This window comes from Ambystoma mexicanum, chromosome 4p (genome assembly GCF_040938575.1).
Source record: "Ambystoma mexicanum isolate Mex_15411 chromosome 4p, UKY_AmexF1_1, whole genome shotgun sequence".
Lineage (NCBI taxonomy): Eukaryota > Metazoa > Chordata > Amphibia > Caudata > Ambystomatidae > Ambystoma > Ambystoma mexicanum.
Genome location: NC_090927.1, coordinates 54922094 through 54949074, shown reverse-complemented (window position 1 = coordinate 54949074; position 26981 = coordinate 54922094). Strand labels below are relative to the sequence as shown.

General features: G+C 49.4%; 1 protein-coding gene across 3 annotated transcripts in view; it reads left to right on the top strand.

Annotated features, from left to right (window-relative positions):
- LOC138452988 (NACHT, LRR and PYD domains-containing protein 3-like) overlaps positions 1 to 21570 on the top strand; it is a 415916-nt gene extending 394346 nt beyond the window's left edge. For all 3 annotated transcript variants that reach the window (XM_069605372.1, XM_069605373.1, XM_069605371.1), the window contains one exon: positions 20739 to 21570. Coding sequence is in view for 1 of the 3 variants with exons in the window: in XM_069605373.1 (XP_069461474.1) it covers positions 20739 to 20745 (7 nt within the window). In the remaining 2 variants the exon portion in view is untranslated. The remainder of the gene's footprint in view (positions 1 to 20738) is intronic.
- Positions 21571 to 26981: the final 5411 nt, after the last annotated feature.

The window sequence follows — 26981 nt, the reverse complement described above, 5'->3', positions numbered from 1 at the left end:
TTCAGTGTTGGTTCCTCATTTTGCCACTTGCTCGCTGCTTGTATGTTCTCCACTGTTTGGGGTTTTCATGAGCCGGATATTTCTGTTCGTTGTCTCGGGCTCTCCCATCCCACTCTCTTGCAGTGGGCTTCAGTGTTGGTTCCTCGTTTTGCCACTTGCTCGCTGCTTGTATGTTCTCCACTGTTTGGGGTTTTCATGAGCCGGATATTTCTGTTCGTTGTCTCGGGCTCTCCCATCCCACTCTCTTGCAGTGGGCTTCAGTGTTGGTTCCTCGTTTTGCCACTTGCTCGCTGCTTGTATGTTCTCCACTGTTTGGGGTTTTCATGAGCCGGATATTTCTGTTTGTTGTCTCGGGCTCTCCCATCCCACTCTCTTGCAGTGGGCTTCAGTGTTGGTTCCTCGTTTTGCCACTTGCTCGCTGCTTGTATGTTCTCCACTGTTTGGGGTTTTCATGAGCCGGATATTTCTGTTCGTTGTCTCGGGCTCTCCCATCCCACTCTCTTGCAGTGGGCTTCAGTGTTGGTTCCTCGTTTTGCCACTTGCTCGCTGCTTGTATGTTCTCCACTGTTTGGGGTTTTCATGAGCCGGATATTTCTGTTCGTTGTCTCGGGCTCTCCCATCCCACTCTCTTGCAGTGGGCTTCAGTGTTGGTTCCTCGTTTTGCCACTTGCTCGCTGCTTGTATGTTCTCCACTGTTTGGGGTTTTCATGAGCCGGATATTTCTGTTCGTTGTCTCGGGCTCTCCCATCCCACTCTCTTGCAGTGGGCTTCAGTGTTGGTTCCTCATTATGCCACTTGCTCGCTGCTTGTATGTTCTCCACTGTTTGGGGTTTTCATGAGCCGGATATTTCTGTTCGTTGTCTCGGGCTCTCCCATCCCACTCTCTTGCAGTGGGCTTCAGTGTCGGTTCCTCATTATGCCACTTGCTCGCTGCTTGTATGTTCTCCACTGTTTGGGGTTTTCATGAGCCGGATATTTCTGTTCGTTGTCTCGGGCTCTCCCATCCCACTCTCTTGCAGTGGGCTTCAGTGTTGGTTCCTCGTTTTGCCACTTGCTCGCTGCTTGTATGTTCTCCACTGTTTGGGGTTTTCATGAGCCGGATATTTCTGTTCGTTGTCTCGGGCTCTCCCATCCCACTCTCTTGCAGTGGGCTTCAGTGTCGGTTCCTCATTATGTCACTTGCTCGCTGCTTGTATGTTCTCCACTGTTTGGGGTTTTCATGAGCCGGATATTTCTGTTCGTTGTCTCGGGCTCTCCCATCCCACTCTCTTGCAGTGGGCTTCAGTGTCGGTTCCTCGTTATGCCACTTGCTCGCTGCTTGTATGTTCTCCACTGTTTGGGGTTTTCATGAGCCGGATATTTCTGTTCGTTGTCTCGGGCTCTCCCATCCCACTCTCTTGCAGTGGGCTTCAGTGTTGGTTCCTCGTTTTGCCACTTGCTCGCTGCTTGTATGTTCTCCACTGTTTGGGGTTTTCATGAGCCGGATATTTCTGTTCGTTGTCTCGGGCTCTCCCATCCCACTCTCTTGCAGTGGGCTTCAGTGTCGGTTCCTCATTATGTTACTTGCTCGCTGCTTGTATGTTCTCCACTGTTTGGGGTTTTCATGAGCCGGATATTTCTGTTCGTTGTCTCAGGCTCTCCCATCCCACTCTCTTGCAGTGGGCTTCAGTGTCGGTTCCTCATTATGCCACTTGCTCGCTGCTTGTATGTTCTCCACTGTTTGGGGTTTTCATGAGCCGGATATTTCTGTTCGTTGTCTCGGGCTCTCCCATCCCACTCTCTTGCAGTGGGCTTCAGTGTTGGTTCCTCGTTTTGCCACTTGCTCGCTGCTTGTATGTTCTCCACTGTTTGGGGTTTTCATGAGCCGGATATTTCTGTTCGTTGTCTCGGGCTCTCCCATCCCACTCTCTTGCAGTGGGCTTCAGTGTTGGTTCCTCATTATGCCACTTGCTCGCTGCTTGTATGTTCTCCACTGTTTGGGGTTTTCATGAGCCGGATATTTCTGTTCTTTGTCTCGGGCTCTCCCATCCCACTCTCTTGCAGTGGGCTTCAGTGTCGGTTCCTCATTATGCCACTTGCTCGCTGCTTGTATGTTCTCCACTGTTTGGGGTTTTCATGAGCCGGATATTTCTGTTCGTTGTCTCGGGCTCTCCCATCCCACTCTCTTGCAGTGGGCTTCAGTGTTGGTTCCTCGTTTTGCCACTTGCTCGCTGCTTGTATGTTCTCCACTGTTTGGGGTTTTCATGAGCCGGATATTTCTGTTCGTTGTCTCGGGCTCTCCCATCCCACTCTCTTGCAGTGGGCTTCAGTGTCGGTTCCTCATTATGTCACTTGCTCGCTGCTTGTATGTTCTCCACTGTTTGGGGTTTTCATGAGCCGGATATTTCTGTTCGTTGTCTCGGGCTCTCCCATCCCACTCTCTTGCAGTGGGCTTCAGTGTCGGTTCCTCGTTATGCCACTTGCTCGCTGCTTGTATGTTCTCCACTGTTTGGGGTTTTCATGAGCCGGATATTTCTGTTCGTTGTCTCGGGCTCTCCCATCCCACTCTCTTGCAGTGGGCTTCAGTGTTGGTTCCTCGTTTTGCCACTTGCTCGCTGCTTGTATGTTCTCCACTGTTTGGGGTTTTCATGAGCCGGATATTTCTGTTCGTTGTCTCGGGCTCTCCCATCCCACTCTCTTGCAGTGGGCTTCAGTGTCGGTTCCTCATTATGTTACTTGCTCGCTGCTTGTATGTTCTCCACTGTTTGGGGTTTTCATGAGCCGGATATTTCTGTTCGTTGTCTCGGGCTCTCCCATCCCACTCTCTTGCAGTGGGCTTCAGTGTCGGTTCCTCATTATGCCACTTGCTCGCTGCTTGTATGTTCTCCACTGTTTGGGGTTTTCATGAGCCGGATATTTCTGTTCGTTGTCTCGGGCTCTCCCATCCCACTCTCTTGCAGTGGGCTTCAGTGTCGGTTCCTCATTATGCCACTTGCTCGCTGCTTGTATGTTCTCCACTGTTAGGGGTTTTCATGAGCCGGATATTTCTATTCGTTGTCTCGCGCTCTCCCATCCCACTCTCTTGCAGTGGGCCTCAGTGTTGGTTCCTCGTTTTGCCACTTGCTCGCTGCTTGTATGTTCTCCACTGTTTGGGGTTTTCATGAGCCGGATATTTCTGTTCGTTGTCTCGGGCTCTCCCATCCCACTCTCTTGCAGTGGGCTTCAGTGTTGGTTCCTCATTTTGCCACTTGCTCGCTGCTTGTATGTTCTCCACTGTTTGGGGTTTTCATGAGCCGGATATTTCTGTTCGTTGTCTCGGGCTCTCCCATCCCACTCTCTTGCAGTGGGCTTCAGTGTCGGTTCCTCATTATGCCACTTGCTCGCTGCTTGTATGTTCTCCACTGTTTGGGGTTTTCATGAGCCGGATATTTCTGTTCGTTGTCTCGGGCTCTCCCATCCCACTCTCTTGCAGTGGGCTTCAGTGTCGGTTCCTCATTATGCCACTTGCTCGCTGCTTGTATGTTCTCCACTGTTTGGGGTTTTCATGAGCCGGATATTTCTGTTCGTTGTCTCGGGCTCTCCCATCCCACTCTCTTGCAGTGGGCTTCAGTGTTGGTTCCTCGTTTTGCCACTTGCTCGCTGCTTGTATGTTCTCCACTGTTAGGGGTTTTCATGAGCCGAATATTTCTGTTTGTTGTCTCGGGTTCTCCCATCCCACTCTCTTGCAGTGGGCTTCAGTGTTGGTTCCTCGTTTTGCCACTTGCTCGCTGCTTGTATGTTCTCCACTGTTTGGGGTTTTCATGAGCCGGATATTTCTGTTCGTTGTCTCGGGCTCTCCCATCCCACTCTCTTGCAGTGGGCTTCAGTGTTGGTTCCTCGTTTTGCCACTTGCTCGCTGCTTGTATGTTCTCCACTGTTTGGGGTTTTCATGAGCCGGATATTTCTGTTCGTTGTCTCGGGCTCTCCCATCCCACTCTCTTGCCGTGGGCTTCAGTGTTGGTTCCTCGTTTTGCCACTTGCTCGCTGCTTGTATGTTCTCCACTGTTTGGGGTTTTCATGAGCCGGATATTTCTGTTCGTTGTCTCGGGCTCTCCCATCCCACTCTCTTGCAGTGGGCTTCAGTGTCGGTTCCTCATTATGTCACTTGCTCGCTGCTTGTATGTTCTCCACTGTTTGGGGTTTTCATGAGCCGGATATTTCTGTTCGTTGTCTCGGGCTCTCCCATCCCACTCTCTTGCAGTGGGCTTCAGTGTTGGTTCCTCGTTTTGCCACTTGCTCGCTGCTTGTATGTTCTCCACTGTTTGGGGTTTTCATGAGCCGGATATTTCTGTTCGTTGTCTCGGGCTCTCCCATCCCACTCTCTTGCAGTGGGCTTCAGTGTTGGTTCCTCGTTTTGCCACTTGCTCGCTGCTTGTATGTTCTCCACTGTTTGGGGTTTTCATGAGCCGGATATTTCTGTTCGTTGTCTCGGGCTCTCCCATCCCACTCTCTTGCAGTGGGCTTCAGTGTCGGTTCCTCATTATGTCACTTGCTCGCTGCTTGTATGTTCTCCACTGTTTGGGGTTTTCATGAGCCGGTTATTTCTGTTCGTTGTCTCGGGCTCTCCCATCCCACTCTCTTGCAGTGGGCTTCAGTGTTGGTTCCTCGTTTTGCCACTTGCTCGCTGCTTGTATGTTCTCCACTGTTTGGGGTTTTCATGAGCCGGATATTTCTGTTCGTTGTCTCGGGCTCTCCCATCCCTCTCTCTTGCAGTGGGCTTCAGTGTTGGTTCCTCGTTTTGCCACTTGCTCGCTGCTTGTATGTTCTCCACTGTTTGGGGTTTTCATGAGCCGGATACTTCTGTTCGTTGTCTCAGGCTCTCCCATCCCACTCTCTTGCAGTGGGCTTCAGTGTTGGTTCCTCGTTTTTTCCACTTGCTCGCTGCTTGTATGTTCTCCACTGTTTGGGCTTTTCATGAGCCGGATATTTCTGTTCGTTGTGTCGGGCTCTCCCATCCCACTCTCTTGCAGTGGGCTTCAGTGTTGGTTCCTCGTTTTGCCACTTGCTCGCTGCTTGTATGTTCTCCACTGTTTGGGGTTTTCATGAGCCGGATATTTCTGTTCGTTGTCTCGGGCTCTCCCATCCCACTCTCTTGCAGTGGGCTTCAGTGTCGGTTCCTCATTATGTCACTTGCTCACTGCTTGTATGTTCTCCACTGTTTGGGGTTTTCATGAGCCGGATATTTCTGTTCGTTGTCTCGGGCTCTCCCATCCCACTCTCTTGCAGTGGGCTTCAGTGTTGGTTCCTCGTTTTGCCACTTGCTCGCTGCTTGTATGTTCTCCACTGTTTGGGGTTTTCATGAGCCGGATATTTCTGTTCGTTGTCTCGGGCTCTCCCATCCCACTCTCTTGCAGTGGGCTTCAGTGTTGGTTCCTCGTTTTGCCACTTGCTCACTGCTTGTATGTTCTCCACTGTTTGGGGTTTTCATGAGCCGGATATTTCTGTTCGTTGTCTAGGGCTCTCCCATCCCACTCTCTTGCAGTGGGCTTCAGTGTTGGTTCCTCGTTTTGCCACTTGCTCACTGCTTGTATGTTCTCCACTGTTTGGGGTTTTTATGAGCCGGATATTTCTGTTCGTTGTCTCGGGCTCTCCCATCCCACTCTCTTGCAGTGGGCTTCAGTGTTGGTTCCTCGTTTTGCCACTTGCTCGCTGCTTGTATGTTCTCCACTGTTTGGGGTTTTCATGAGCCGGATATTTCTGTTCGTTGTCTCAGGCTCTCCCATCCCACTCTCTTGCAGTGGGCTTCAGTGTTGGTTCCTCGTTTTGCCACTTGCTCGCTGCTTGTATGTTCTCCACTGTTTGGGGTTTTCATGAGCCGGATATTTCTGTTCGTTGTCTCGGGCTCTCCCATCCCACTCTCTTGCAGTGGGCTTCAGTGTTGGTTCCTCGTTTTGCCACTTGCTCGCTGCTTGTATGTTCTCCACTGTTTGGGGTTTTCATGAGCCGGATATTTCTGTTCGTTGTCTCGGGCTCTCCCATCCCACTCTCTTGCAGTGGGCTTCAGTGTCGGTTCCTCATTATGTCACTTGCTCGCTGCTTGTATGTTCTCCACTGTTTGGGGTTTTCATGAGCCGGATATTTCTGTTCGTTGTCTCGGGCTCTCCCATCCCACTCTCTTGCAGTGGGCTTCAGTGTTGGTTCCTCGTTTTGCCACTTGCTCGCTGCTTGTATGTTCTCCACTGTTTGGGGTTTTCATGAGCCGGATATTTCTGTTCGTTGTCTCGGGCTCTCCCATCCCACTCTCTTGCAGTGGGCTTCAGTGTTGGTTCCTCGTTTTGCCACGTGCTCACTGCTTGTATGTTCTCCACTGTTTGGGGTTTTCATGAGCCGGATATTTCTGTTCGTTGTCTCGGGCTCTCCCATCCCACTCTCTTGCAGTGGGCTTCAGTGTTGGTTCCTCGTTTTGCCACTTGCTCACTGCTTGTATGTTCTCCACTGTTTGGGGTTTTCATGAGCCGGATATTTCTGTTCGTTGTCTCGGGCTCTCCCATCCCACTCTCTTGCAGTGGGCTTCAGTGTTGGTTCCTCGTTTTGCCACTTGCTCGCTACTTGTATGTTCTCCACTGTTTGGGGTTTTCATGAGCCGGATATTTCTGTTCGTTGTCTCGGGCTCTCCCATCCCACTCTCTTGCAGTGGGCTTCAGTGTTGGTTCCTCGTTTTGCCACTTGCTCGCTGCTTGTATGTTCTCCACTGTTTGGGGTTTTCATGAGCCGGATATTTCTGTTCGTTGTCTCGGGCTCTCCCATCCCACTCTCTTGCAGTGGGCTTCAGTGTCGGTTCCTCATTATGCCACTTGCTCGCTGCCTGTATATTCTCCACTGTTTGGGGTTTTCATGAGCCGGATATTTCTGTTCGTTGTCTCGGGCTCTCCCATCCCACTCTCTTGCAGTGGGCTTCAGTGTTGGTTCCTCGTTTTGCCACTTGCTCGCTGCTTGTATGTTCTCCACTGTTTGGGGTTTTCATGAGCCGGATATTTCTGTTCGTTGTCTCAGGCTCTCCCATCCCACTCTCTTGCAGTGGGCTTCAGTGTTGGTTCCTCGTTTTGCCACTTGCTCGCTGCTTGTATGTTCTCCACTGTTTGGGGTTTTCATGAGCCGGATATTTCTGTTCGTTGTCTCGGGCTCTCCCATCCCACTCTCTTGCAGTGGGCTTCAGTGTTGGTTCCTCGTTTTGCCACTTGCTCGCTGCTTGTATGTTCTCCACTGTTTGGGGTTTTCATGAGCCGGATATTTCTGTTCGTTGTCTCGGGCTCTCCCATCCCACTCTCTTGCAGTGGGCTTCAGTGTCGGTTCCTCATTATGTCACTTGCTCGCTGCTTGTATGTTCTCCACTGTTTGGGGTTTTCATGAGCCGGATATTTCTGTTCGTTGTCTCGGGCTCTCCCATCCCACTCTCTTGCAGTGGGCTTCAGTGTTGGTTCCTCGTTTTGCCACTTGCTCGCTGCTTGTATGTTCTCCACTGTTTGGGGTTTTCATGAGCCGGATATTTCTGTTCGTTGTCTCGGGCTCTCCCATCCCACTCTCTTGCAGTGGGCTTCAGTGTTGGTTCCTCGTTTTGCCACGTGCTCACTGCTTGTATGTTCTCCACTGTTTGGGGTTTTCATGAGCCGGATATTTCTGTTCGTTGTCTCGGGCTCTCCCATCCCACTCTCTTGCAGTGGGCTTCAGTGTTGGTTCCTCGTTTTGCCACTTGCTCGCTGCTTGTATGTTCTCCACTGTTTGGGGTTTTCATGAGCCGGATATTTCTGTTCGTTGTCTCGGGCTCTCCCATCCCACTCTCTTGCAGTGGGCTTCAGTGTTGGTTCCTCGTTTTGCCACGTGCTCACTGCTTGTATGTTCTCCACTGTTTGGGGTTTTCATGAGCCGGATATTTCTGTTCGTTGTCTCGGGCTCTCCCATCCCACTCTCTTGCAGTGGGCTTCAGTGTTGGTTCCTCGTTTTGCCACTTGCTCACTGCTTGTATGTTCTCCACTGTTTGGGGTTTTCATGAGCCGGATATTTCTGTTCGTTGTCTCGGGCTCTCCCATCCCACTCTCTTGCAGTGGGCTTCAGTGTTGGTTCCTCGTTTTGCCACTTGCTCGCTGCTTGTATGTTCTCCACTGTTTGGGGTTTTCATGAGCCGGATATTTCTGTTCGTTGTCTCGGGCTCTCCCATCCCACTCTCTTGCAGTGGGCTTCAGTGTTGGTTCCTCGTTTTGCCACTTGCTCGCTGCTTGTATGTTCTCCACTGTTTGGGGTTTTCATGAGCCGGATATTTCTGTTCGTTGTCTCGGGCTCTCCCATCCCACTCTCTTGCAGTGGGCTTCAGTGTCGGTTCCTCATTATGCCACTTGCTCGCTGCCTGTATATTCTCCACTGTTTGGGGTTTTCATGAGCCGGATATTTCTGTTCGTTGTCTCGGGCTCTCCCATCCCACTCTCTTGCAGTGGGCTTCAGTGTTGGTTCCTCGTTTTGCCACTTGCTCGCTGCTTGTATGTTCTCCACTGTTTGGGGATTTCATGAGCCGGATATTTCTGTTCGTTGTCTCGGGCTCTCCCATCCCACTCTCTTGCAGTGGGCTTCAGTGTTGGTTCCTCGTTTTGCCACTTGCTCGCTGCTTGTATGTTCTCCACTGTTTGGGGTTTTCATGAGCCGGATATTTCTGTTCGTTGTCTCGGGCTCTCCCATCCCACTCTCTTGCAGTGGGCTTCAGTGTTGGTTCCTCGTTTTGCCACTTGCTCGCTGCTTGTATGTTCTCCACTGTTTGGGGTTTTCATGAGCCGGATATTTCTGTTCGTTGTCTCGGGCTCTCCCATCCCACTCTCTTGCAGTGGGCTTCAGTGTCGGTTCCTCATTATGCCACTTGCTCGCTGCCTGTATGTTCTCCACTGTTTGGGGTTTTCATGAGCCGGATATTTCTGTTCGTTGTCTCGGGCTCTCCCATCCCACTCTCTTGCAGTGGGCTTCAGTGTTGGTTCCTCGTTTTGCCACTTGCTCGCTGCCTGTATGTTCTCCACTGTTTGGGGTTTTCATGAGCCGGATATTTCTGTTCGTTGTCTCGGGCTCTCCCATCCCACTCTCTTGCAGTGGGCTTCAGTGTTGGTTCCTCATTATGTCACTTGCTCGCTGCTTGTTTGTTCTCCACTGTTTGGGGTTTTCATGAGCCAGATATTTCTGTTCGTTGTCTCGGGCTCTCCCATCCCACTCTCTTGCAGTGGGCTTCAGTGTTGGTTCCTCGTTTTGCCACTTGCTCACTGCTTGTATGTTCTCCACTGTTTGGGGTTTTCATGAGCCGGATATTTCTGTTCGTTGTCTCGGGCTCTCCCATCCCACTCTCTTGCAGTGGGCTTCAGTGTTGGTTCCTCGTTTTGCCACTTGCTCGCTGCTTGTATGTTCTCCACTGTTTGGGGTTTTCATGAGCCGGATATTTCTGTTCGTTGTCTCGGGCTCTCCCATCCCACTCTCTTGCAGTGGGCTTCAGTGTCGGTTCCTCATTATGCCACTTGCTCGCTGCCTGTATGTTCTCCACTGTTTGGGGTTTTCATGAGCCGGATATTTCTGTTCGTTGTCTCGGGCTCTCCCATCCCACTCTCTTGCAGTGGGCTTCAGTGTCGGTTCCTCATTATGTCACTTGCTCGCTGCTTGTATGTTCTCCACTGTTTGGGGTTTTCATGAGCCGGATATTTCTGTTCGTTGTCTCGGGCTCTCCCATCCCACTCTCTTGCAGTGGGCTTCAGTGTTGGTTCCTCGTTTTGCCACTTGCTCGCTGCTTGTATGTTCTCCACTGTTTGGGGTTTTCATGAGCCGGATATTTCTGTTCGTTGTCTCGGGCTCTCCCATCCCACTCTCTTGCAGTGGGCTTCAGTGTTGGTTCCTCGTTTTGCCACTTGCTCGCTGCTTGTATGTTCTCCACTGTTTGGGGTTTTCATGAGCCGGATATTTCTATTCGTTGTCTCGGGCTCTCCCATCCCACTCTCTTGCAGTGGGCTTCAGAGTTGGTTCCTCGTTTTGCCACTTGCTCGCTGCTTGTATGTTCTCCACTGTTTGGGGTTTTCATGAGCCGGATATTTCTGTTCGTTGTTTCGGGCTCTCCCATCCCACTCTCTTGCAGTGGGCTTCAGTGTCGGTTCCTCATTATGTCACTTGCTCGCTGCTTGTATGTTCTCCACTGTTTGTTTGGGGTTTTCATGAGCAGGATATTTCTGTTCGTTGTCTCGGGCTCTCCCATCCCACTCACTTGCAGTGGGCTTCAGTGTTGGTTCCTCGTTTTGCCACTTGCTCGCTGCTTGTATGTTCTCCACTGTTTGGGGTTTTCATGAGCAGGATATTTCTGTTTGTTGTCTCGGGCTCTCCCATCCCACTCTGTTGCAGTGGGCTTCAGTGTTGGTTCCTCGTTTTGCCACTTGCTCGCTGCTTGTATGTTCTCCACTGTTTGGGGTTTTCATGAGCCGGATATTTCTATTCGTTGTCTCGGGCTCTCCCATCCCACTCTCTTGCAGTGGGCTTCAGAGTTGGTTCCTCGTTTTGCCACTTGCTCGCTGCTTGTATGTTCTCCACTGTTTGGGGTTTTCATGAGCCGGATATTTCTGTTCGTTGTCTCGGGCTCTCCCATCCCACTCTCTTGCAGTGGGCTTCAGTGTTGGTTCCTCATTATGTCACTTGCTCGCTGCTTGTATGTTCTCCACTGTTTGTTTGGGGTTTTCATGAGCAGGATATTTCTGTTCGTTGTCTCGGGCTCTCCCATCCCACTCTCTTGCAGTGGGCTTCAGTGTTGGTTCCTCGTTTTGCCACTTGCTCGCTGCTTGTATGTTCTCCACTGTTTGGGGTTTTCATGAGCAGGATATTTCTGTTTGTTGTCTCGGGCTCTCCCATCCCACTCTCTTGCAGTGGGCTTCAGTGTTGGTTCCTCGTTTTGCCACTTGCTCGCTGCTTGTATGTTCTCCACTGTTTGGGGTTTTCATGAGCCGGATATTTCTGTTTGTTGTCTCGGGCTCTCCCATCCCACTCTCTTGCAGTGGGCTTCAGTGTTGGTTCCTCGTTTTGCCACTTGCTCGCTGCTTGTATGTTCTCCACTGTTTGGGGTTTTCATGAGCCGGATATTTCTGTTCGTTGTCTCGGGCTCTCCCATACCACTCTCTTGCAGTGGGCTTCAGAGTTGGTTCCTCGTTTTGCCACTTGCTCGCTGCTTGTATGTTCTCCACTGTTTGGGGTTTTCATGAGCCGGATATTTCTGTTCGTTGTCTCGGGCTCTCCCATCCCACTCTCTTGCAGTGGGCTTCAGTGTCGGTTCCTCATTATGTCACTTGCTCGCTGCTTGTATGTTCTCCACTGTTTGGGGTTTTCATGAGCAGGATATTTCTGTTCGTTGTCTCGGGCTCTCCCATCCCACTCTCTTGCAGTGGGCTTCAGTGTTGGTTCCTCGTTTTGCCACTTGCTCGCTGCTTGTATGTTCTCCACTGTTTGGGGTTTTCATGAGCAGGATATTTCTGTTCGTTGTCTCGGGCTCTCCCATCCCACTCTCTTGCAGTGGGCTTCAGTGTTGGTTCCTCGTTTTGCCACTTGCTCGCTGCTTGTATGTTCTCCACTGTTTGGGGTTTTCATGAGCCGGATATTTCCGTTCGTTGTCTCGGGCTCTCCCATCCCACTCTCTTGCAGTGGGCTTCAGTGTTGGTTCCTCGTTTTGCCACTTGCTCGCTGCTTGTATGTTCTCCACTGTTTGGGGTTTTCATGAGCCGGATATTTCTGTTCGTTGTCTCGGGCTCTCCCATCCCACTCTCTTGCAGTGGGCTTCAGAGTTGGTTCCTCGTTTTGCCACTTGCTCGCTGCTTGTATGTTCTCCACTGTTTGGGGTTTTCATGAGCAGGATATTTCTGTTCGTTGTCTCGGGCTCTCCCATCCCACTCTCTTGCAGTGGGCTTCAGTGTCGGTTCCTCATTATGTCACTTGCTCGCTGCTTGTATGTTCTCCACTGTTTGGGGTTTTCATGAGCAGGATATTTCTGTTCGTTGTCTCGGGCTCTCCCATCCCACTCTCTTGCAGTGGGCTTCAGTGTCGGTTCCTCATTATGCCACTTGCTCGCTGCTTGTATGTTCTCCACTGTTTGGGGTTTTCATGAGCCGGATATTTCTGTTCGTTGTCGCGGGCTCTCCCATCCCACTCTCTTGCAGTGGGCTTCAGTGTTGGTTCCTCGTTTTGCCACGTGCTCACTGCTTGTATGTTCTCCACTGTTTGGGGTTTTCATGAGCCGGATATTTCTGTTCGTTGTCTCGGGCTCTCCCATCCCACTCTCTTGCAGTGGGCTTCAGTGTTGGTTCCTCGTTTTGCCACTTGCTCGCTGCTTGTATGTTCTCCACTGTTTGGGGTTTTCATGAGCCGGATATTTCTGTTCGTTGTCTCGGGCTCTCCCATCCCACTCTCTTGCAGTGGGCTTCAGTGTTGGTTCCTCGTTTTGCCACTTGCTCGCTGCTTGTATGTTCTCCACTGTTTGGGGTTTTCATGAGCCGGATATTTCTGTTCGTTGTCTCGGGCTCTCCCATCCCACTCTCTTGCAGTGGGCTTCAGTGTTGGTTCCTCATTATGTCACTTGCTCGCTGCTTGTATGTTCTCCACTGTTTGGGGTTTTCATGAGCCGGATATTTCTGTTCGTTGTCTCGGGCTCTCCCATCCCACTCTCTTGCAGTGGGCTTCAGTGTTGGTTCCTCGTTTTGCCACTTTCTCGCTGCTTGTATGTTCTCCACTGTTTGGGGTTTTCATGAGCCGGATATTTCTGTTCGTTGTCTCGGGCTCTCCCATCCCTCTCTCTTGCAGTGGGCTTCAGTGTTGGTTCCTCGTTTTGCCACTTGCTCGCTGCTTGTATGTTCTCCACTGTTTGGGGTTTTCATGAGCCGGATATTTCTGTTCGTTGTCTCAGGCTCTCCCATCCCACTCTCTTGCAGTGGGCTTCAGTGTTGGTTCCTCGTTTTGCCACTTGCTCGCTGCTTGTATGTTCTCCACTGTTTGGGCTTTTCATGAGCCGGATATTTCTGTTCGTTGTGTCGGGCTCTCCCATCCCACTCTCTTGCAGTGGGCTTCAGTGTTGGTTCCTCGTTTTGCCACTTGCTCGCTGCTTGTATGTTCTCCACTGTTTGGGGTTTTCATGAGCCGGATATTTCTGTTCGTTGTCTCGGGCTCTCCCATCCCACTCTCTTGCAGTGGGCTTCAGTGTCGGTTCTTCATTATGTCACTTGCTCACTGCTTGTATGTTCTCCACTGTTTGGGGTTTTCATGAGCCGGATATTTCTGTTCGTTGTCTCGGGCTCTCCCATCCCACTCTCTTGCAGTGGGCTTCAGTGTTGGTTCCTCGTTTTGCCACTTGCTCGCTGCTTGTATGTTCTCCACTGTTTGGGGTTTTCATGAGCCGGATATTTCTGTTTGTTGTCTCGGGCTCTCCCATCCCACTCTCTTGCAGTGGGCTTCAGTGTTGGTTCCTCGTTTTGCCACTTGCTCACTGCTTGTATGTTCTCCACTGTTTGGGGTTTTCATGAGCCGGATATTTCTGTTCGTTGTCTCGGGCTCTCCCATCCCACTCTCTTGCAGTGGGCTTCAGTGTTGGTTCCTCGTTTTGCCACTTGCTCACTGCTTGTATGTTCTCCACTGTTTGGGGTTTTCATGAGCCGGATATTTCTGTTCGTTGTCTCGGGCTCTCCCATCCCACTCTCTTGCAGTGGGCTTCAGTGTTGGTTCCTCGTTTTGCCACTTGCTCGCTGCTTGTATGTTCTCCACTGTTTGGGGTTTTCATGAGCCGGATATTTCTGTTCGTTGTCTCAGGCTCTCCCATCCCACTCTCTTGCAGTGGGCTTCAGTGTTGGTTCCTCGTTTTGCCACTTGCTCGCTGCTTGTATGTTCTCCACTGTTTGGGGTTTTCATGAGCCGGATATTTCTGTTCGTTGTCTCGGGCTCTCCCATCCCACTCTCTTGCAGTGGGCTTCAGTGTTGGTTCCTCGTTTTGCCACTTGCTCGCTGCTTGTATGTTCTCCACTGTTTGGGGTTTTCATGAGCCGGATATTTCTGTTCGTTGTCTCGGGCTCTCCCATCCCACTCTCTTGCAGTGGGCTTCAGTGTCGGTTCCTCATTATGTCACTTGCTCGCTGCTTGTATGTTCTCCACTGTTTGGGGTTTTCATGAGCCGGATATTTCTGTTCGTTGTCTCGGGCTCTCCCATCCCACTCTCTTGCAGTGGGCTTCAGTGTTGGTTCCTCGTTTTGCCACTTGCTCGCTGCTTGTATGTTCTCCACTGTTTGGGGTTTTCATGAGCCGGATATTTCTGTTCGTTGTCTCGGGCTCTCCCATCCCACTCTCTTGCAGTGGGCTTCAGTGTTGGTTCCTCGTTTTGCCACGTGCTCACTGCTTGTATGTTCTCCACTGTTTGGGGTTTTCATGAGCCGGATATTTCTGTTCGTTGTCTCGGGCTCTCCCATCCCACTCTCTTGCAGTGGGCTTCAGTGTTGGTTCCTCGTTTTGCCACTTGCTCACTGCTTGTATGTTCTCCACTGTTTGGGGTTTTCATGAGCCGGATATTTCTGTTCGTTGTCTCGGGCTCTCCCATCCCACTCTCTTGCAGTGGGCTTCAGTGTTGGTTCCTCGTTTTGCCACTTGCTCGCTGCTTGTATGTTCTCCACTGTTTGGGGTTTTCATGAGCCGGATATTTCTGTTCGTTGTCTCGGGCTCTCCCATCCCACTCTCTTGCAGTGGGCTTCAGTGTTGGTTCCTCGTTTTGCCACTTGCTCGCTGCTTGTATGTTCTCCACTGTTTGGGGTTTTCATGAGCCGGATATTTCTGTTCGTTGTCTCGGGCTCTCCCATCCCACTCTCTTGCAGTGGGCTTCAGTGTCGGTTCCTCATTATGCCACTTGCTCGCTGCCTGTATATTCTCCACTGTTTGGGGTTTTCATGAGCCGGATATTTCTGTTCGTTGTCTCGGGCTCTCCCATCCCACTCTCTTGCAGTGGGCTTCAGTGTTGGTTCCTCGTTTTGCCACTTGCTCGCTGCTTGTATGTTCTCCACTGTTTGGGGATTTCATGAGCCGGATATTTCTGTTCGTTGTCTCGGGCTCTCCCATCCCACTCTCTTGCAGTGGGCTTCAGTGTTGGTTCCTCGTTTTGCCACTTGCTCGCTGCTTGTATGTTCTCCACTGTTTGGGGTTTTCATGAGCCGGATATTTCTGTTCGTTGTCTCGGGCTCTCCCATCCCACTCTCTTGCAGTGGGCTTCAGTGTTGGTTCCTCGTTTTGCCACTTGCTCGCTGCTTGTATGTTCTCCACTGTTTGGGGTTTTCATGAGCCGGATATTTCTGTTCGTTGTCTCGGGCTCTCCCATCCCACTCTCTTGCAGTGGGCTTCAGTGTCGGTTCCTCATTATGCCACTTGCTCGCTGCCTGTATGTTCTCCACTGTTTGGGGTTTTCATGAGCCGGATATTTCTGTTCGTTGTCTCGGGCTCTCCCATCCCACTCTCTTGCAGTGGGCTTCAGTGTTGGTTCCTCGTTTTGCCACTTGCTCGCTGCCTGTATGTTCTCCACTGTTTGGGGTTTTCATGAGCCGGATATTTCTGTTCGTTGTCTCGGGCTCTCCCATCCCACTCTCTTGCAGTGGGCTTCAGTGTTGGTTCCTCATTATGTCACTTGCTCGCTGCTTGTTTGTTCTCCACTGTTTGGGGTTTTCATGAGCCAGATATTTCTGTTCGTTGTCTCGGGCTCTCCCATCCCACTCTCTTGCAGTGGGCTTCAGTGTTGGTTCCTCGTTTTGCCACTTGCTCACTGCTTGTATGTTCTCCACTGTTTGGGGTTTTCATGAGCCGGATATTTCTGTTCGTTGTCTCGGGCTCTCCCATCCCACTCTCTTGCAGTGGGCTTCAGTGTTGGTTCCTCGTTTTGCCACTTGCTCGCTGCTTGTATGTTCTCCACTGTTTGGGGTTTTCATGAGCCGGATATTTCTGTTCGTTGTCTCGGGCTCTCCCATCCCACTCTCTTGCAGTGGGCTTCAGTGTCGGTTCCTCATTATGCCACTTGCTCGCTGCCTGTATGTTCTCCACTGTTTGGGGTTTTCATGAGCCGGATATTTCTGTTCGTTGTCTCGGGCTCTCCCATCCCACTCTCTTGCAGTGGGCTTCAGTGTCGGTTCCTCATTATGTCACTTGCTCGCTGCTTGTATGTTCTCCACTGTTTGGGGTTTTCATGAGCCGGATATTTCTGTTCGTTGTCTCGGGCTCTCCCATCCCACTCTCTTGCAGTGGGCTTCAGTGTTGGTTCCTCGTTTTGCCACTTGCTCGCTGCTTGTATGTTCTCCACTGTTTGGGGTTTTCATGAGCCGGATATTTCTGTTCGTTGTCTCGGGCTCTCCCATCCCACTCTCTTGCAGTGGGCTTCAGTGTTGGTTCCTCGTTTTGCCACTTGCTCGCTGCTTGTATGTTCTCCACTGTTTGGGGTTTTCATGAGCCGGATATTTCTATTCGTTGTCTCGGGCTCTCCCATCCCACTCTCTTGCAGTGGGCTTCAGAGTTGGTTCCTCGTTTTGCCACTTGCTCGCTGCTTGTATGTTCTCCACTGTTTGGGGTTTTCATGAGCCGGATATTTCTGTTCGTTGTTTCGGGCTCTCCCATCCCACTCTCTTGCAGTGGGCTTCAGTGTCGGTTCCTCATTATGTCACTTGCTCGCTGCTTGTATGTTCTCCACTGTTTGTTTGGGGTTTTCATGAGCAGGATATTTCTGTTCGTTGTCTCGGGCTCTCCCATCCCACTCACTTGCAGTGGGCTTCAGTGTTGGTTCCTCGTTTTGCCACTTGCTCGCTGCTTGTATGTTCTCCACTGTTTGGGGTTTTCATGAGCAGGATATTTCTGTTTGTTGTCTCGGGCTCTCCCATCCCACTCTGTTGCAGTGGGCTTCAGTGTTGGTTCCTCGTTTTGCCACTTGCTCGCTGCTTGTATGTTCTCCACTGTTTGGGGTTTTCATGAGCCGGATATTTCTATTCGTTGTCTCGGGCTCTCCCATCCCACTCTCTTGCAGTGGGCTTCAGAGTTGGTTCCTCGTTTTGCCACTTGCTCGCTGCTTGTATGTTCTCCACTGTTTGGGGTTTTCATGAGCCGGATATTTCTGTTCGTTGTCTCGGGCTCTCCCATCCCACTCTCTTGCAGTGGGCTTCAGTGTTGGTTCCTCATTATGTCACTTGCTCGCTGCTTGTATGTTCTCCACTGTTTGTTTGGGGTTTTCATGAGCAGGATATTTCTGTTCGTTGTCTCGGGCTCTCCCATCCCACTCTCTTGCAGTGGGCTTCAGTGTTGGTTCCTCGTTTTGCCACTTGCTCGCTGCTTGTATGTTCTCCACTGTTTGGGGTTTTCATGAGCAGGATATTTCTGTTTGTTGTCTCGGGCTCTCCCATCCCACTCTCTTGCAGTGGGCTTCAGTGTTGGTTCCTCGTTTTGCCACTTGCTCGCTGCTTGTATGTTCTCCACTGTTTGGGGTTTTCATGAGCCGGATATTTCTGTTTGTTGTCTCGGGCTCTCCCATCCCACTCTCTTGCAGTGGGCTTCAGTGTTGGTTCCTCGTTTTGCCACTTGCTCGCTGCTTGTATGTTCTCCACTGTTTGGGGTTTTCATGAGCCGGATATTTCTGTTCGTTGTCTCGGGCTCTCCCATACCACTCTCTTGCAGTGGGCTTCAGAGTTGGTTCCTCGTTTTGCCACTTGCTCGCTGCTTGTATGTTCTCCACTGTTTGGGGTTTTCATGAGCCGGATATTTCTGTTCGTTGTCTCGGGCTCTCCCATCCCACTCTCTTGCAGTGGGCTTCAGTGTCGGTTCCTCATTATGTCACTTGCTCGCTGCTTGTATGTTCTCCACTGTTTGGGGTTTTCATGAGCAGGATATTTCTGTTCGTTGTCTCGGGCTCTCCCATCCCACTCTCTTGCAGTGGGCTTCAGTGTTGGTTCCTCGTTTTGCCACTTGCTCGCTGCTTGTATGTTCTCCACTGTTTGGGGTTTTCATGAGCAGGATATTTCTGTTCGTTGTCTCGGGCTCTCCCATCCCACTCTCTTGCAGTGGGCTTCAGTGTTGGTTCCTCGTTTTGCCACTTGCTCGCTGCTTGTATGTTCTCCACTGTTTGGGGTTTTCATGAGCCGGATATTTCCGTTCGTTGTCTCGGGCTCTCCCATCCCACTCTCTTGCAGTGGGCTTCAGTGTTGGTTCCTCGTTTTGCCACTTGCTCGCTGCTTGTATGTTCTCCACTGTTTGGGGTTTTCATGAGCCGGATATTTCTGTTCGTTGTCTCGGGCTCTCCCATCCCACTCTCTTGCAGTGGGCTTCAGAGTTGGTTCCTCGTTTTGCCACTTGCTCGCTGCTTGTATGTTCTCCACTGTTTGGGGTTTTCATGAGCAGGATATTTCTGTTCGTTGTCTCGGGCTCTCCCATCCCACTCTCTTGCAGTGGGCTTCAGTGTCGGTTCCTCATTATGTCACTTGCTCGCTGCTTGTATGTTCTCCACTGTTTGGGGTTTTCATGAGCAGGATATTTCTGTTCGTTGTCTCGGGCTCTCCCATCCCACTCTCTTGCAGTGGGCTTCAGTGTCGGTTCCTCATTATGCCACTTGCTCGCTGCTTGTATGTTCTCCACTGTTTGGGGTTTTCATGAGCCGGATATTTCTGTTCGTTGTCGCGGGCTCTCCCATCCCACTCTCTTGCAGTGGGCTTCAGTGTTGGTTCCTCGTTTTGCCACTTGCTCGCTGCTTGTATGTTCTCCACTGTTTGGGGTTTTCATGAGCCGGATATTTCTGTTCGTTGTCTCGGGCTCTCCCATCCCACTCTCTTGCAGTGGGCTTCAGTGTCGGTTCCTCATTATGCCACTTGCTCGCTGCTTGTATGTTCTCCACTGTTTGGGGTTTTCATGAGCAGGATATTTCTGTTCGTTGTCTCGGGCTCTCCCATCCCACTCTCTTGCAGTGGGCTTCAGTGTTGGTTCCTCGTTTTGCCACTTGCTCGCTGCTTGTATGTTCTCCACTGTTTGGGGTTTTCATGAGCCGGATATTTCTGTTCGTATTCGCGGGCTCTCCCATCCCACTCTCTTGCAGTGGGCTTCAGTGTTGGTTCCTCATTATGTCACTTGCTCGCTGCTTGTATGTTCTCCACTGTTTGGGGTTTTCATGAGCCGGATATTTCTGTTCGTTGTCGCGGGCTCTCCCATCCCACTCTCTTGCAGTGGGCTTCAGTGTTGGTTCCTCATTATGTCACTTGCTCGCTGCTTGTATGTTCTCCACTGTTTGGGGTTTTCATGAGCCGGATATTTCTGTTCGTTGTCTCGGGCTCTCCCATCCCACTCTCTTGCAGTGGGCTTCAGTGTTGGTTCCTCGTTTTGCCACTTGCTTGCTGCTTATACGTTCTCCACGTCTTGGGGTTGTTGTGAGCCTGGCTTTTCCGTTCGTTATCTCGGGTTTGGCCACGCTTCGAATTGCCACACCATGCGTGTGCTGGCTTCCCCTTGCTGTACCTTCTAGTAGCCGATCTCTCTGCCTCTGCAGCTCTGCAGACTTCTCCCCTTTTGTGTAGCAATGCTAATTGTGTCTTTATCTTGACACACAACCAGGGGTTGTGTCTATGCGCTGATCTCTTTTCTGAGGTGTGGCCGGTGCCTGCAATGGGTCATAAAGCGTACCAGCCATTGGTGTAGGAAGTGGTAAGTCATTACACAGTTTAACACCTATATAACAAGCAAAGCTATCGGTCTCTTGAGACAAGGAAGGATAACGCATATCGATGTTTAGGGATTGCCAGTCCTCTAATGGGTGGGGGCGCCCCCAGTGGGATCACGCTTGCACTGACCCCTACGGGATGTTAAGCTTCGCCGGCTCACCTCCCTACTCCCAAAGGGGGTGGCTTCCTCTTGGAGAGATGGCTTGAATCCTGCATTCGTCACATAACATTTCCTACTGGCTCTTTTTAACTTTTGACATTCTCTATTTTTAATGATCACTTCCACCATAGTCCATACAACAATGTTACATTTTCCCTGTAGGCCAAAGCACATGATCAGAACCTAAAATTACCATATAAATTATGTTCTGAAATGTTATCATTCCAAGATGGACAGTCTGGTAAATTCCTATACTCTTTCCAAATACCCCTATGAGAAAGGGGGAGGTGGCAAATAGCACCAGTGAGGGTTCCAGCCTGCTTTACATATTTTTATGTTTGACATATATGTCTCTGATGAAAGGGCTGTATGCTTGAATCACTAAGTGATTAATGCACACCGGGCTTTGTTCTCATTTTGCTTTTCACTACATTCACTATAACATGAGAATGTTTGTAACAATGAAGAATATATTTTAATATGAACAGCCTCAGGGTTTGTAAAGACTAACTCTTGAACTGTGCTCTGTTTGATTCTTGTTTCTATAATTTGATGAGTATTATTCAGCTTTTTCTTTTTTTGTGTTGTCTGTTTTATGAGCGCCTTGATGCCTCGGGCGCTATATACATAAAATGGCTGGCGCATCAGCCACTCCATTGTGATCGGAGGCCCATCTGGAGGTAATGATTCCCTTCCCTGCGCAGCAGTTTAGCTGGGTCTCAGGGTATGACAGATATGCTTATGCACAGTTCCTAATGAGCAGAGAAGTATATGCATAGCGTTGCTTCCCAGATGATATGAGCCGATACACTGGAACCAGGACACTTCCCATGGAATACACCTAATGTGACCATTCTTTCCCATTTCCCTTTCAGCAATTAAAGAATGATTCAGCAACCAGGCTCTGCAGGAGAGAAGACTGGGAGGGTCAGAAGCCTCATGAAGTCAGCAGATCAATGAAGGCCTGTGTCTGGCTGGAGCTTTAGCTTGTAATTAAACATCAGTGCCTTATAAATGATGCCTACAGGAACATGTTCTTATATTGCCAAAAGCTGTGTGAAGCATGGGTGCAAGGGGCGCGCCGCCAATGCGCGGATCACTAAATGTTTCTAATCATTCCTATATGAACACATTAATCATTCCGGGATATGCTTCTCCTGCTGTGTAGGGTCTCTCTTTGCGCACTTAGGCCTTCTGAGAATGCAGGTATGTCGTTCCCTTTCATGCAGCGCTTTTCTGAGAAGTGCTCCAAGAGACATTGCATGGTTCTCCACTCACCAAGGAAACCTCCCCATTGCCCACACACCACACACCGGGTACCTGGCATGGATACACAACATCTGATATGTTTTGCCAAGATCAAATGACAGCTACAGAACTAGGCTCCCGAGTGTTCTCAAACACAATGCTGCTGTAGAAAGTGCCCTACAAATTCTCAATAAAATACAAATCCCCCTAGTGTGAGAAAACATGTCCTCGATATTTGGTAATTGCGCCTTTTCCTTAATGTATTATATAGCTGACCCAGGTGCTCCTCCGTTACCCGTCAGATACATACACTGTGAACTAGGTCATGGTAAGCTGCTGTTCCAGTCCCTGGACCAGGCTTTCATCTGCTTTTGTGCCTGTGCAAATACTGTTAACAAATGACTGCGATAGCAATTGCATTAAAGCACCCAATGCCCAGAGTTGACTTTTGATGCAAGAGTTCTGGTGTTCTGTCTCTGCTAATTCTGGAAGACTGCTTTTCGATTTGTCTTTTTTTTTTACAGTTCACAGTTAAAGGTAGAACCTTGGGATACCAGCATCTAAGCAGGTCCAGGCTACTAGAGGATTATGTAGTGGCCTTAATTAATAGCAGCTATTTAACTGAGGTGATATGTATGGACTTCGATCAGAATTGACTTAAACTATCACATTTACAGATGGCGGGGGCCTTCCCTCGAAAGGTGTCTGTATAATGGCACACAGATGAGAACAAGCCTCCCTTCCAACACTTTGGGCCTCATAACAAGTACGGCGGTGCAGGAAAGAATGGCGGTAATGCAGTGGTAACTGTTGCCTCTGCAGTACTGCCTCATTACTGCACCACCATACTATACGTTCGGAGGAAAAACATCCAGAAAATGCTAGGGGTAATTCTGCTGCCTCGCCCCCAAATTCCACCAAAATCCCCATGGAGTCCTATGGACTCCATGAATGGGGACTAACACTGCCATAACACCACTGGCAATACGGCGGTAATCCCGCCTGACCAAGTGGCGGTAACGGTTAATCTGTTTGGCGGTATTCTGTGTAATGCCAAACTTGTGATGGAGTCCCTTTGTCTCTTGAGATAGTCATGAAACATCCCCTGTGAATGCAAAGGTTCCAGGGCCAAGTCTGCAGGTCACAGGGAGTACCCTAGGTGTGGAGGCAATGCTGGATCGGAAGTTATCCTTATATGACCCTTGCCAAGCCCAAGCTGGGGAACCTTTCCACAGGTCAAGCGGGAGCTGGGTGAAATCCTAAGATACAGCCCCCCCCCCCCCGATAACGGAAGGAGGACGCTAAAAGGATTGGTGGTAGAGTACAAAGGGAGATGCCGGGAAAGAACTGGGCTGCTCCAGGTTGGAATTGGAGGCGAAAGTGTGCTGGAATAAAATAGAAAACCGGAGCAAGGTTTAGACCAAGTAATCTCTGGGAAGATGACGCTATTCTTGAACAGGAGAGCAGTCTGTAGAGGCTCCTCAATGCATGCCAGTTACTGAAACCATGTTGACCCCTGAAAACCTATGTACCCAGCTGAAGGGGTAGTACTTTGAAATACTCTTCAGTCAAGAAGAGGATCAGAAGAAAATTGACATTTTAGGCGGACATCTTACTAACATACAAGGAGGGCACTTGTGATGTTCTGTAGAAGAGCCCCCCTCCCCATCCCCAATTGGCAAAGTTGGAATGGTACAACAGAGAAGGTTCATACCAAAGACTACAGACTAAGATCAGACAGTGGTTGTACAGGCGGGGACTGCATGTGCGGAATGGTACAACAGAGAAGGTTCGTACCAAAGACTACAGACTAAGATCAGACAGTGGTTGTACAGGCGTGGACTGCATTTGCGGAATGGTACACCATGTTTTATATAGCACTCACTAGTGCTTAGGAGTTCACTGTGAATTCAAAGCTTTCAGGCACCTGCTTGATTTCATGGCACCAAATTACACTAAAACACCATGAGGAGGCCAGCATATCTACACCCGTAAGGCTGGAGAATGTCCTCTTCCAGCAAAATATCCAGTTTCATGGCCAGGAACCTCAAGAGCATCCAAGTCACTGAAGAGACCCAGCCAGGATCTGGTGAGCGCCCTGGAATGGCTCCAGTCAGACGGGTAGATATGTGGTTCTGATGAAGGACCTAGAGACTTTTGTGGACCAAAACCCTAACCTTTGCTTTGCGTGATCTCTGTTCTCTAACTCCTCCTTCCATGTGCTCAGGCAGACCAGTCTACCCTCCAGCTACCCCATTGTGCTAGCTGTGTTTACTGTTTGTGTTCAGTGACTTGCTTGTAAGGGTGGACGTTATTGTTCCATTTGCATTTTACTTGTACCTGCTTAGCTGCAGCAATTGTAATTTTACCAAATTAACTGTGCTCTCACTCGCACTCAATTAGGAAAGCAAGAAAGTAAGAAAAATCGGAAATCGAAATTGTGTAGATCCTATAGCATTGGGAGACTATGTTTCCCATAATTACTTCACTTGGGTGTATACATATTTACCCAGCAAGCGCGTTAGCGCTGGCGCGCTGTTTTGTGCTGGTTCGTGTATGGCGTGTTCTTGAAAGGTACGCACTGTTATATTCATGTACCTTTGTTGCCCAACAGTTGTAATGAATATCTGCATGCTATTATGAAGTGCGGGTCTGTTCCTTCAAATACACGCCATAAAGCAATACTTCAAAAACATTTGGATATGGGCCTTCTGCTGCCGCCTCTAGTGCTCTGCCACTCCAATCTAATCATCCTAGTAAGGAGACCACTAAGTCTGTTCTGACTCAGCAGGTGGGGAGGGAAATAATGTGTTAATGCAGCATACTTTTTCTCACATGCACAGAGGGCAGTAACCTAATGCAGCCGGGTGGTTACAAAGACAGACATGTGCAGAATTTCTCAGGTTCTATACACTACAGCCTCTGAAGAAAAGGAACCCATGGCCAGAATTAATATGTGTGACGAACAATTTAGTCTGAGTCCAAATGCAGAAGGGGATGACCTCATGCAGCCGGTTGACCATTTAGATATGTGTGGAGCTGCACTGGTCAGGATGTTACATGTACTGATAATCAACCATTGTGCCTTGTACAGCCTCCATAAATATAGCTACTCGGAACATGACTAACTTCCTGAAATGCATTCTGCTAAACACCAGATCATTGGTCAAACAAGCTGTAGATGTTGCATTTTATATTTTATCGCCTCAAGTTGGCGGGGTGGGGGGCTGTTCCTCTGATCTACAAATCATGATTGATGGTTCATGAGGTTGATGCTCAAGGTCCACTAGGATGTGAGACGCTACATGTTAAAATGTTAACTGATGCTAATACTGCTGTTACGGTGTTACTCTTATATCGGCCACCCTCGGCTATGCCTGAATTTCACACCCACTTTTGCAACATGATTATCTCAATGCATAAGACCTTAAGACTTTAAACTCTGGCGGCCATCGAGTTTTCATTGAATGACCTGGGTTTTATGAGCCATGTTTTTGACCTAACTTGTATCAAAGGGGAGAAGCTCTACTGGTTTGCTAGTCTGAATGTTGTTATTAGCAACGTAGCACGTGTACCATGTTGTTGGTCAGACCATAGTTTCATCCACTTTAATAATCTATTTCTCTCTCAGGTTAAGAAGCCTAAACCAGAGAGAATCTTGATCACATGTACGAATGTGCGTAAGTTAACCCCTGAGGCTATGGCCCCTCATTTGGAAACTCTTGTATACAACCTGACCATATATAATACAATGATGAAATTGCAGCAGCATATCGAGAGACGCTCGCCAAAGCTGTTCACCTGGTTGCTCCTCTAAAAACTCAACAGATTCAACAAAAAACAAGCAATCCAATTTCTGGCATTCTTCAGAAATACATGAACTAAAAACAGCTAAATGCAAAGCCTATGATGCGTGGCTGGAATCCAACTCTGCGGAGAAAAGAGATATAAAGAATCGTACAGCTAAAACCTACAAACCCACCGGCATCCAGGCAAAGAAAATCTACATATGAGGATTGGATTGTGAATGCTAGTTCTGACACTTTAAAATTCTGAAAGAGGTGGAGAACCTTGCTCACTTACACCAAAAACTATTAAAGATAAAACCTGGTGCAGGACCATTTTAGACACTATGGTCAATAAAATCAAGATAATTCAGCAAAATATCTCCAGCAAATGTTCTTTTCTTGACAGATCTAGGCTGGAGGTTGACACTCCGAAGGCTGACGACATCAAAATGTACTTGAGTTCAGACTAGTTACTGAACTGGAAGTAACTAATATCATTGGCCATTTAAAACCTACATATTGCAAAGGGGATGTGGGTCCTTCCATGCTGGTGAAGGCAAGTGTCTCTTTGCTTATTCCGATTATCACCAAGTTTGTTAATAAATCTTTTATGGAAAGTTTGGTATCATCCTGCATTAAGCAGGCTTGGATCTCTCCTCTGTTAAAAAAACGATGGATCTGAATGTTCCTTCACATTACAGACCCGTCAAGAATGTTCCTTTCCTGCTCACAATTCTTGACCGTGCTGCTTATACCCAAGTTCCGGGCTTTCTCACTCAAAATAACATCTTAGGTCAGCGGCAGGCCGAGTTTCGGACTGCTCATGGCACCAAAATAGCACTGCTTGACCTAAAGTCCAATATCTTACAGATAATGGAAAACGGTGGTACTGCACTACTTCTGCTCCTGGATCTTTCTGCAGCTTTCGACCTTGTAGAGCACTGCTTACTGGTTGATAGGTTATTACTTTCTGCCTCTTTTTCACCAACAGCTGAAAATTGGATTAAGTCCTTTTTATCGAGCCGTTCCACTAGAGTTTTCTGTGGCAATGCCATTGCTGATGGATTTGAGGTGGTGTGTGAGTCCTTCAAGGAGCATGTCTATCCCCTACTCTATACAACATTTTTACAAAGCCTCTGTTTGATTTGCAAAGAGGTTACATATCCAAACTACGCTGATGATACTCAGTGGGCCTCATTACGAGTCCGGTGGTAAGCGTGCCGGAAAAACCGGCAGGTTACCCCCAGACTCGTATTACCATTCTGCCTACATGATTCCCGGAATTACCAGGTCATTACGGCCCCGGTGACCCGGGAATTCCAGAGGCGGAATTTTGTAAGTCCCCATTCCCATGGAGTCCAGTAGGACTCCATGGGAGTGGGGAAGTGGAAACACCGCCACCATGCTGTAATGGTGCCGGTGTTTCCACGTCTGCCTGCAGGCGGGTGGTGTTAAACCCGCCAGGTCAGACCTGGCGGCAGTGACGCCTCCCACCTGCAGGACTCGAGATCAGCCGGTCCGGAAACAACGGTGGTGGCGAGTTTACCGCCACTGTTCTTTCCGGACCGACTGACTCATAATGAGGCCCAGTGTCTTTTACCACTCTTCGGGTAACTATGCTCAAGATACTGAAACCATTAATGCTATCTGTTCCTTGATTCAGCTTTTTATGGATGACAATGGCCTGTCCCTTAATGACTCTAAAACAGAGCAGATGATAATGAGCACAGCTGCATGGCTAAGAAAGCGTGACCTTATGTACAGGAATTTCTGATAGCAGGATGCCCCATTGCTACTCTGCCCAAAGTTAAAATATTGGGCATCGTTTTCGATCAAGAACTTAATCTGAAGGCTCATGTGAACAGCGTGGTCTCGCCTTCCTATTATATTAAGCTGCTGGCTCAGCTAAGACCCTTCCTGATAGATGGCATCTGTGCTAATATCGCCCGTGCCATCATCGGGACCAAATTAGGTTACTGCGCTGGCCTGTTACAGGGCATTCGGGAGAGGAGAAATAACCAAGCTTCAGACGATCCAAAATGGTGCTGTTCGTGCCATAGAAGGCTTGGGTAAGTTAGGTCA